At 33.3% G+C, this 12,659-nt stretch overlaps 1 protein-coding gene across 1 annotated transcript in view; it reads right to left on the bottom strand.

Annotated features, from left to right (window-relative positions):
• The window catches only part of arhgef39 (Rho guanine nucleotide exchange factor (GEF) 39), a 34,741-nt gene extending 29,553 nt beyond the window's left edge, over window positions 1-5,188 (bottom strand). The window contains 2 exon segments of the mRNA XM_052555028.1: window positions 4,219-4,313; window positions 5,013-5,188. Coding sequence (XP_052410988.1) covers window positions 4,219-4,313; window positions 5,013-5,168 — 251 coding nt within the window. The 5' untranslated portion in view covers window positions 5,169-5,188.
• Between the last annotated feature and the right edge of the window lie 7,471 nt (window positions 5,189-12,659).

The raw sequence follows: 12,659 nt of genomic DNA, 5'->3' as shown, positions 1-12,659 counted from the left end.
TTTCCACACCACATTTACTGTCATTAAGAAACCCCCAAGACACACTCGTTCAGAATATTTCTCTCTCAAATGCGTTTTTGATTCTGTGCTACTTAAGTGACAGCTCTTTTCAAGTTGGTGATCACTGTTACAGTGCATTCTAGGATAATTGGGTTCTTCCCACCATTGCCTTATTCCCCTCATCAGGTAAACAGTCATAATTCTGACGAATGGCAGCGGTGTGACAATATATTCAAGTTTTGTTTGTTTGCTTGTTCAGCAGTGTTTAATGAATACGGAATGTATTTAAGTCTTTACCGACCCAATAGTATCATGTGATGTACAAACAATGAACTTCAAACCAACTGCACGCTACTCTTTTAAACTTAAATAAAACAGATAGATATTTTTATATTTCTTCGAATGTCATCGTGTTACTGTCACCTGCCATCATTTTGAAGGTTTTACGGAAAAACTGGAAATGATTGGTTAGTATTGTCCTCGGGTTATTTAATCACTCATAAGACTTTATAGAAAAAAATTATTATAAGACAATTAATTGAAATAATACATCAGAAATGTAAAATTAAATTCTTTTAAAAGCATAAAATGTTAAAAAATATATATAAAAAAAGAATACAATTAATTTTCTCATTCAAAATGTATTTCTGGCAAATGCATAAAATGTACAAATAAAATAATTTCAAATTAAAATACAAATTTTCTCATCCTCATGTTGTTCCAAACATGCATGACTTGCTTTCTTCTATGGAACCCAAAAGGAGAAGTTCTGAAAAATGTCCAGGCTGTTCTTTTCCATTCAACAAAAGAAGAAGGTAGATAAGGAGCAGTCAAGCTCAAAAAAAAAAACAAAAAAAAAACCTTCACCGTTAAAATAGTGCTTCTGTTGCCATACAAGTGTGTGTATAAAAAAAAGTTATGTAATCAGATTAATTTTTTCAAGTAACTAGTAAAGTAATGCATTACCTTTAAATTAACTTTTTCAAATAAGCTTTATTCATTTTACTTTTGGTGTGAAAGGGCCTTTAAAGTTGCAAAAAATAGAACTTTTAGAATTAGATTTTTGTTATTAAAAATTAATAAGCATCAGCTCAGGTGACTAAAAGTAACACAAAAGCACGTAATGCATTACTTTGTAAAAAGTAACTAAGTAACAGTTACTTTTTTGTAACACAATATTGTAACACACTACTTTTATTAGTAACTATTACCATTCACTTTCATTGTATGAAAAAGAGCAGCTTGGACAACCTGCTAAATATCTCGTTTTTCATTTCACAGAATATATAAAGTCATGAAAAGACATTTGAACAAATTTACTTTAAAATCTACAATGGTTTATAAATTCAGATGCGTTCATACTATTTTTTTTCTACTATAAAGCGCATATTGTGTATGATAAAAAAATAAATAAAAAAATATTCTACAGCTCACCTCCTGTCCTTGTTCTCTGTTTTTCTGTGCTACAACTAGTCCAAGATAAAAAGTGATGATTTCAGCTTAGGATTCAAATAACCTTCAGCAGCCGGCGTAGATATCAACATGCATCTGAAGAAGCTTCCTGATAACGATGTGGTTTTGGAGAACGCGAGCACTTTATTCGTTTTAATCAGTCAGCCACTGCTGTCTGTTCACAGATCTAAATTGAGAGACTGCCATTACGCTTCACCCGGCACTTCAATAACCGATTCTAATGATGATATATGGTAACCGAGCACCGATTTATCCAATACATCGGGCTCTGAAACTCAGCCCTCCATCTTCATTCAGCCACTGTTTGTAGAGAGGCCCGTCAATCAGGCATTGATGGGAGGCTCGGGGACCCACAGTGATTCATTATTCAGACAATTTTATGATTCTCAATCAACAGGGCCTGAATGAGGCCCTCGAAGGCAGTCAGTGGTTCTCCTTCCAGTCGTTTGGTAATATGTACGCAACAAAACCACGATGTATTAACTCATACGAAAACTTTGGCCAATTCATGACTAATGAAATCTCCTGACTAGGTTTTTCCTGTAAGGTAACATCTCTCTGAGCATGTCAGTTAAAAAAAGAGTGATCGTGTTGTTAAATATATCAAACACTGCTCACCTGCACTGAAGAGCTCTCTCTAGCGGATCTCTCTAACGCAAGCTTGAAGCTTGTCTTAATACAATACGCTTACAGGCTGTTGGACATTAGGAGAGGCATGCTTTTCTATTTTTGCTTTCAGATGTGGTACATCAAAACACAAAACACTTCACGAGAGCTCTGTGCCATAGATAGCCTCAGATAAAATTAACAAGAACAGGCTTCTTGACACCTGTGAGTTAATTTGTTGTTAGTCTGCCCGGCCCGCATGGGCAGATCAATGCCGACTGCTCTTCAGGCCAGTTTTTCTTATGTATTATTTCATCTCCTGCGCCTCGTTTCCAGCGGCTCCGGCTTTTCATTTGCTCAAGCTGTCATAAATGCCCCTCAAGCAGAGTGTCTAATCGTCTGTATGCTGAAGAGTCACAGCTGGGTTTCACGACTTAGCACAAAGACACTATCAAAGTCATCACAGAATTTCTTATTATTGTAAACATATACATGTACACCTTAGACTGAAATAACTGATAACTTCTTTTTAGCTGACATTACAAATATCTCTAATTTTCCAACTCACTGCCCTTCTCAAAAGTGCCGGTACTTTAGTTCGAAGTTGCTACCAAAATTAAAAACCTTTCAGTATGATGTGCATATTTGCATCCATGCCCTGCAAGCACTCATGGCTGTTATTTTAGTATTATTTATAGACTATTGTATTATTTATTACTAGTTTTTAAAGGAACTTTTATTTAAAGCTTTGATCTATATAAGTTTTACCCTTTTGTTCATTACAAGTCACTAAAATACAAGCGTCTGCCAAATTCATAAATGTAAACACGTCTTTATTTAAACTTTATTTGCACTTTAATGTATTTCAGTTATTCACCAAAGCAAAATTTATATTTTTTTATTTACATTTTTTTCATCTAATATTTATATTTTATTTAAGCTTTATTTTAGTTACCCAAGACAATTGTAAAAAAATTTTTTTTTACAATAACAAAACTGGTTCACAATCAAATCCATTTATTGCTGTATTAATGTTTATTTTAAGTATATTGTTATGAACAAAAACAACTTGTAATAAAATATTACATCTACATACAGTTCAATTATATTGTTTCCAATTAATCCCAGATAAATACAGACTGTTTACAGGTTTAATTACCAAAAAAAAAATAATAATAATAAAAAAATAAAAACAATTAAAAAAAAAAAATCTATAAAAAATCTGGAAGGATAAAAAAAACACTATTTTAATTTAATTTGTTAACATTAATGTTATTATACCAATAAAATATTATTTAATATTATTTTGTCTGAATTAAATAGCAATTTTTTGGTACTGACAAGCACAAAACTTCCCATAGAGCTTAATGTTAACAATGCCAAGGACAAGGTTATTATGAGTTTGTTCCTAAAATTCTGACATAAAGCTTCAACACTATGTCCTGCTTTGAATAACAATATTTGTCACAAACAAAATAACAAAAAGTCCATTAAAACTACTGAAATGTTGGTATCATAATGAGATCTTATAGGATAAAATCAGGTCTTGCACGAATTCTTTTTATATTGAATATCCAGTGTTACTCAGAAGTGCAAAACTTGAAATGGGCTGCAAACAGTGTTTCATGGTAACTTTAAACCTTGTATGGAACAGCCTGATGTCTATAACCGGCGAACCATCTACAGTAGTGCTGAAGTCAGGATGAAAGACGGAGTATCAGTAATGAACGCATGGTAATGAACACTTTCATTAAAAATACATGTTTAAAACATCAGCGATTGCAAATACTTATTTTTATCAACACATTAGGCTTAGAAAACACAAATGGCGGCCATTATGAACAGGCCACCATCACCTCTGATTGTAACAGAGGCAGGATAACGGGAAATACTCTGGAGAAAGTGCATCTGTAAGCCTAAATCCAGCATCCACATCGATTCTCAATCCAATTAAAGAGAATAACATAAGATAAGGCACACCAGGCAATCTCCAAGTTCTCAAACTTGATTCTCCTGTTAGACCCCAATTAATACTCCCCTACCCTCTCGTCCTTTTTAAACGGTATCAAAGCCAGCCACCCTCAGCCGCCTCTCTCCCCTGAGCGCGAATATTCACTTAATTATTTAAAGGATACTTACTGGTTTATTAAATGAATGGATTTAATTGAACTGAAGATGCTTTCTCTAATGTCCTGCCCGAGGGTTCCTTTGGCCTTCAAGATCTCCACAAAGTACTGGAGAAAAGACAGAGACAGGAGGGAGAGAGAATTTAATTTCCAGACGCCACTCGTACATGACTCTTCATCTTACTGAGAGTGTCACCTCTCGTCGCACACCCTTGAGACAAAGCGAGAACAAATCTGTGGAGAGCCAAGCATTTTGCAGCAATGACATCTCAATTACCTCCAACTGCTTCGTATGAGCCACATATCTAACACAACTCCACCGGCGGTTTGGTTTCTCAAAATAAGTTGTGTTTTAACAGTCAACCGTTTAATTAGCTGCGCCATTCAAAAACAATGAGAAAGACCTGCGAGTTCGCCGTGTTAGCTTTTCAAGTCCAAATGCCAATTCGTTTGATATACACAACAAAATACGCCCAGAAATGGCACGGAAAACTGTGTGATCTTAATTAGCTGCAGAATGAAAGCCTTGAGCAGGTTATAAACTATGAATTTCAAAGGAATAGCCCTGTGACGGTGTCAAGGACCACTCAATGAACGGAAAACCTTGTGCTGTTGAAACAGTCAATAAAGCTCTCAAAGATAATTAGAATTTCAGATTTGTATTAATAAGGATATTCTGATGATAATCACATTTTTCTGTTTCTATGACTAAACCCAACCCTGACAAGTGATGCTCCATCAGTCTATTGTTTGATACAAGTCAGCCCATGGGCGTTTGTGTAATGTTGGGCCTATAGAGAGACTAACCGTGATGACTAGATCTAGCTGTTTGCAGTATCTTTGTTCACTCTGGACTAGCTCACGGGCCGTGCGACTCCTCTTCCTCTTCCTCTCCCAGCGGTCCCGCTGCTCCTGAATGCTGCGGATGCTCATGGGGGTGAACGGACTCGGAGCAAAACTCATGACAGACCAGTCCAGATCAGTGTTATACCTACAAAACAGAAAATCACTATTAAACAGACATCCAATTAACGGTTGATGACCAACATAAAGATGTAATGATGATAACTGAAATCTACATATTTATATTTAATATATATCTGAAGTTGAGCTATTAAAAAACTGAAATAAAAATTTGAATTAAAATTATTTTGTATTATTTTACTTAAAAACATATATACTTAAATATTAACTTTCAAATGATTTATTATATATTAATTTGTGTGTGTGCGTATATATATACTGTATACAGACACACACACGTATACAGACAATACATTGTATATTATATGTATATTTTCACATATAATAACATTTGTATTTTTAAGAATTCAGAACTTGAACAATTTAATAATAATAATAATAACAATAGTTTTATAAACTGTTGATTATTGTTTATGATATAATTTATAGAATTGTATAAAGTTCTTAAAGAGCTAATATAAAATAAATAGAAAATATTTCAAATATTAAATGACTTTTTAAAATAATTTAGATTACTTTTATTTAATTTCACTGAGTTTGCTCCTATTGATATTTTTTAAATTAATTTATATTTGATATAAAAAAATCTGATTTCATCAAATTTATTATATATTAATCTATATGTGTAAGAAATTATAATACATTAAAAATATTTTAATAATGATTTTAATTATTTCAGCCTTGTTTCATTGCATTTGCTTATATAGGTGTTTTTAATAATTCATAATTTAATAAAACTGTATAATTTTGTATAATTTTTACTCGTGCTGTCAAATGATTAATTGTTAATAATCGCATTCAAAATAAGTTTTTGTTTACATAATATATGCATGTGAATATTTTTAAATATTATTTATATGTATACATTTATATTCATATAATTCATTTTATTTATGAATATATTTAATATATAAACATGACATGAGTAAACATGGAAGTGATTAATCACGATTAATCATTTGACAGCACAAATTTTTACATATTGTAGTTGATAAACATAGAACTCTATATAGTATTTATTCAAATAAAAGCAAAATAAAATATTTTAAATATTTTAAAGACTTCATTAATCATTAATGTTTTGTATTTTTTTTTAAAGTACTTTTTTAGCCAATTTCATAATTTACATTATTAGGGTGTTAAAAATCCATATTTTGACATTTCTAACCTACAATCAATACAGTCAAATAACTAGCCAACAGACCTAGTATGAGGGACGACCATCTATTCAGTCCCCTATGAATTCGTAATGACAAACAAACAACATATGCAGAGGGTAAGCCTCCAATTAAGAGAAGCCTAACCTACACACATCCCAACAACACTGAACAACACACACTCTTGATCTATGACTTAGTGCATGCTCTCTCTCTCTCTCTCTCTCTCTCTCTCTCAGCGAAGTAAAGTCTCAGTCTCTCCATCATGACTCCCTCCCCCAGCCGGTGGAGCTGTCCCTTGACTCCGGGTGTCCTCTCTGCACTGCCTCATTAGTGTCAGCTCTAATGGAGCGTCAGGGCCAGAAAGAGGAACGAGACCAACACTTTAACAGCAATTAACCCTTGTTCTCTCCTGAGGGAGGCTGGCGTCAGCCCTTCTATAACACACTGTAAACAAGGCAGCCCGATCAACCCAAAAAGACTAAGAGGTGTGCATGCGGGTATCCACGAGGAGTGAAAGCACCAATCCCATCCCATCATCCTTTGTGGTGCCCTCCCCTTGTTTGTACAAAACCCCCTTAAAATGTGAACGGCATCCCCTGAAGTTCCTTGTGCCCCATGCAGCTTCTGCTAAGTGCTGCGTCTGAAGCCAGTGCCACGGTCCATTTTTACCAGCAACTTACTGTAAATTGCATCACTCTCGACACTCATATAAGCAGTCAATTTTGAGAAATATTGCAGCATTTTAGGCCCAGTGAAGCCAATTAAAAGCCAGCTGAAGAGGACTGGGGTCAGGAGTACCTAGTTAAAAAGAATAAATATGGAGCAACCGGCAGGGTTTGTTTGCATAACTCAGCGCTTATATTAAACAAGCCCACTTTCTTTAGATCAGGATAAGGTTTTATGCATACATATGGAAAATTACAAAGACAAACCCTGGTTTTCTTTACAAACACTCTTGTCTCTAAATATAAAAGTGTTGGGTAACACCTGTAAATAAAGCAGTGCAACATCATCAGCATTGGCAAGTCCACAGATCTGCTTCCCAGAAGAGCCACATGGATGAGGGGTGGAGCTGGAGCATGTCCAAATATTCCCACTCACTGTTATTGCTCTGATGGTTACGGTTAGATCTGCAGTGCTATTATAACTGGCATCATATTATACTTTTTGTTAACATTTATTTATATTTTGTTATAGTTTCTCTTTCTTTAATTTTTGTTCGTTTTAGTCATTACATTTTATTATATAGTTTGTATTTATTAGTTTTTATTTATTTATTTTTGTCATTTTAGTGAAAAAAAGTAGGGATGCACGATAATATCGGCACAACATCGGTATGAATATTTCTGCCGATGAGCCAAACCGATATTCTCCAAGTGAAATAATTGACCTGTTTTTCAGATGTGAATCTCTGTCTACATTTGTAAAATAATAAATTTATGGTAGAATCAGTACAGAAGAGATACATGGATTTCTCTTCAGTAAACTTAAAGTTTAAATTTATCAGTATATATTTGTATATATATCGATATCGGTATCGGCCAAAATTATTTAGAAAATATCGGCATATCGAATATCGGCCAAAATCCAATATCGTGCATCCCTAAAAAAAAGAGAAATGCTGCCTGTAGATGAATTACTGTTATACTGTTTTTATTTTATTTCAAGTATGAAAAAAGGTTTACGGTTTTAGTTCTAGTTAAAGATAATGACCATGAATTTAGACAATTGTAAGAAATCTAATTTTTCCCTTTTTGTATGTCAGATTCCAGGCTTTTAAATTAAAAATGGAAACAAGTCCAAATAAGGTCTAATAAAAGCAAACTGATGTCATCATGATGGCCTAAAGCAAGTTTAACTCTACAAACAGCAACAACTAGCTGATTAAATATTTCAAAGCTGAGCCAAAGCATAAACATTTAGATTCCCTATAGAAATTCCCATGAGTTTTGCATGACTTCTTAAGACACTCATTTCCATGATTTTTGCAGGCCAAGGAAATCACAATTTTACAACTAGATTTCCAGAGATTTGGAAATCATGGAATTAAATAGTGATATAACAGTAAAATTATTCTTATAGGTCTCAATTTGATTCCAGAAACAAGTCATTGTTGAGAAAAAAAGAAAAAAAAGTATATATATATATATATATATATATATATATATATATATATATATATATATATATATATATATATATATATATATATAACCTTATAACCTAGTTGCATTTATTATTATTTTTTATTTATTTATGTTTTTGCTGCAGGGGTGTACTTCTACAGTCTACATTTATTTCTTGTTTTATATGAGGTCTCTGAGACTACAGATACAGTATCTAATTTCAGTAAATGAAATATGATCTCATTGAGTAAGAAGCTGAGTTTATAATCAGCTCTTACAATTCACAAAAGCATTAAGTATCAATCTTTAGTATAAGTACAAACAAATATAGCCTTAAGGGTCTCTCAGATCCTAAGAAACGGAGAATTAAATAAATACGTAGCTTTTAATTAACGATGAAATTTCTTTTGTCACTATTTATAATAAAGCTCTTTAATGTCAACAGACAGGGAGTGACTGGCCTGTTGTTTTTAATGTGTTTATCAAATCACAAAATGTCAAAAACACAGAATTTCGGATCCTACAGTATTTGAATAGCCTAACTATTTTCAAAACGGATTTCTTTCTTTCTATATAGCCTACACAAACATACGAGGTCGCAAAGACAGTCACCACTCGCAACTTAACATAACGTTAGGAGATTTGGAGACAATAATGCATATTAATTATGACATATCTGACTTACTCAAAAATAATGTAGAAGTAACTCTTTCGCATGACTGAACTGCGTCTGTTGTCACGTGTTCTATATAGCTATATAGCTCACTTTATGATCCAGTTACCATTAATAAAATCGTAAGTAGAACGTATAAATGAAAAATCATTTCATACCTGACGTTGTTCGTTCTTTTCAAATTGAATACAGGCGCTCCTTCTGACGCTCTCAGAAGTTCCGGGTTGTTCTGCGCTCTGATTGGTGCGCAAAAACATGTGACGTCATCACGAAATTGAGTAGATTCGGCGCTGGGGTCATTTCACCAAAAGCCTAATTAACAGTTAAATTAATGATTTTATAAACAATTAATCTTATTTCTCAAAGACACATAAGTAATACTTTATTGGATATAATATGTAGGCTATGTAATATCCATCCTAAATGTCATTCTTTGTCTGACAGAGTAGAATGAAATGTATTCTTTAAATCACCTTTTCAAAATAATAAAAGAAAAATCACACAATTCTTAGTAGGCTATTATTGACTGACTCTTTTTTACTCAAGATTAAAACTTGTGTGAGTGGATGGATTATTTATGACTTGTGTTCTTTCTGTATTTTTTATGATCATTAAGAACAAGATGGAGCACACACTTTCATAAAAAAACTTAAATTTATAGAAAGTGCCTCCAGAAGTGCGTAAGGCATGTTAGGTGAATCCAATCCAACAGCTTCGAAGCCCAAAACAGAAAAGGAAAAATACTAAATATATCTTCTAAATAAGACAAACCATAAATTTTACATTTAACTTTCGCATCCTAGGAGTTAAGAAAGGGAGTTTAGTCTATACTCCTGATGATTCATCTTAGGAAATGAAGGGAGGAGAAAACACATCTCAGCAAATTTCTGCTAATTATACAAGAGTGTTGGCAAGATGAAAGTGATGCCCTGTGATCAGGCTTGGCACAGTAATAGCCCCTAACTCCTCATAGACAGTCCCTCTAATATAAGGAAATCCATCAGGACCCCCAAGTTCTGAAGTGCAAGCATCAACTTCTCAAACTATTTGCTTCTCCTTCCCACAAACAAAAAGCTTGCAGCCCGACATCAGCGAGAACACTGACATCTAGTGTTGCCTGTGTGGCTATCTGAGAGTATCCAGCCTCTGACCAGCGTGACCAATGCAGCATCTGCATGGAAAACATGTCCAGACCTGATTTTATAGTGCTCTTGCATAAGGAATTTCTTAAGGAATTAAAATCAGACATGATTAGAATGCATAATGTTCTATAGTTCACCCAAAAATGAAAAAAACAAACAAATCTGTCACCATTTACTAAACCTTATGTCGTTCCAAAACTGTATGACTGACTTTCTTCAATGTATTTGTGTAGTGAAAGTCAATGATATAGAAGCTTTCTGCTGCCTTGAGATAAAAAAAGAAGATAATTATATTAATAACAATAAAAAGGTAACTGCGACTTTTTATTGCATAATTCAGACTTTTCTTCCTTACAATTCTGAGCTTCTATTTACATTCAAGTCATTGAGCAGTTGCTTTTATTCAAAGCGATTTACAAATAAGGACCAATCAAACCAACAAAAGAGAAGCAATATGTAAGTGCTGTGAAAAGTCCTGGTGAGTTTCACAATTCTGACCTTTTTTTCTGTTTTTTTTTTGTCAGTACAATGAAAGTCAATGAGGTCCAAAACAACATAGCGCCTGGAAATATCTTCTTCTGTATTCCACAGATTTCAAAAGTCATATGGGTTTGGAACAACATGAGGCGGACAGAGTTTTCATCTTTGGCTGAACTATCCTATTGAAACCACGCAGGACACAGTGTACACACGATGTACTGTTTACCTCAACATATGCTCATTAATACAACAACACTTATAGTGTGCAATATTCCTAATAACATAAGGACTTTTTCTGGAGTGCCAGATGAGACCTTACCCCTTGAGTTATGTTCTCTCTGTGAGCCGAAAGCTCTTTGTGAACGTACCTGAGACATCAATCAGTCTGTTACAACTAAAGTCTATAGATAATCTAAAACGGTAATTCTGCCGTATTTTCAGTTCGTTTTGAAAAACAACACCTTGATATTATACATATAAGCTATTAAATCTTACAGCAACACTCAAAAAGGTGGAAAAGAGGAGCACTGCGAATCGCCAAACTGATAAAATACATCTTTAATGAGAGATTCATTAAAATGTAAAATGTATGACAATATTGGCGGCTCTGCTCTTTATTGTTTTCAATTTTATTGTGTTTCCAGAACATTTGGTATTATAATAATTGGCCCCAAAACAGACCTGTGCAAATTAGGCCCATTTTGCCTTCAGGCTATTGAGGCATGAACAGTCAGAGACACCGCAGACAAAGGGTCCTTTTTCACCTGAGGAGAGAGGAGGGGGAAAAAAAGTGGTAGGAGCGTCAATAATCTACACAAGTAAAGCAAGTCTCCCAAGGTTTTTCAGCCCTGTGGTGCATTATTCATTCTCACCGTAGCCAGAGGACTCTTAATTGACCCTTGCTCCTCGCAAAACTTCATGAGATGAAAGAATGCAATGTTTTGTAATTCAACTTTTTTTCTGAGTCCCCCTCACTCCAACTCAATGGTATTGGATTTCTGTTCATGAATTATTCAGAAGCAAAAAAAAGAGAGGTAACCCTAAGCTTAGAGATGTCATAAGAAACTATGCTGCAACTGCAGAACATATCGAATCACTTAGACAAAAACAAACACGGGCCCCATCACAACAAATAGTGTTCGGGGCCTCGAGATGCCAAAGCCTTCTGAGGAATTTACAGGTCAGTATGCTTATTTAACAGTCGTGATGAGAGCAAGGAAAGGGACTTTTTATTTTTAACAACGGATGCCTGCTGTGCGACCGGACGTTAAGTGACTTCATGAACACAGACGGTTTGCTGTTGAATCTTAATTACAGGGATTAGAGGCTAGAAATTGTTTCAAATGTCTCCAAGACGGTTTTACTGTGATATTACAGATCCTATGAAATCAGTTTTAGGGCTTTTGACCCAAATCTGTTAACTTGGAGGTCAGATATGCAGTAGTAGTAATTATGTCGTGATAAATAAATTACAAGAATAAATTAAATAAATAAATAAAATAAAATTAATAAATAAAATTATAATTATATTAAAATTTATATATATATATATATATATATATATATATATATATATATATATATATATATATATATATATTAATGATATTGATAAATATTAATTTAAAATTAAAAGTCGTTTTAAAATTGAAATACAGCTGAAATAAAATAAAAATTAGATTTAAAAACTATGTAAAAACGATAATGAACTGAAAACAAAATAAAAAATAAAAGACGAATGAAAATATAAAAAATACATTTCAAAAATATTTTAAAAAGTACAAAAAAATACAAAGGCATATAACATTTCTAAAGTGAAAATTGAAAATATAAATTAAAAACTCTAAAAAAAAATATGAATACAAATTTTAATATAATAATACTAAAAT

This window comes from Carassius gibelio, chromosome B4, assembly GCF_023724105.1.
Source record: "Carassius gibelio isolate Cgi1373 ecotype wild population from Czech Republic chromosome B4, carGib1.2-hapl.c, whole genome shotgun sequence".
Classification (NCBI taxonomy): domain Eukaryota; kingdom Metazoa; phylum Chordata; class Actinopteri; order Cypriniformes; family Cyprinidae; genus Carassius; species Carassius gibelio.
The sequence above is the reverse complement of the archived record's forward strand: the minus strand, read 5'-3'. Positions and strand labels throughout refer to the sequence as shown.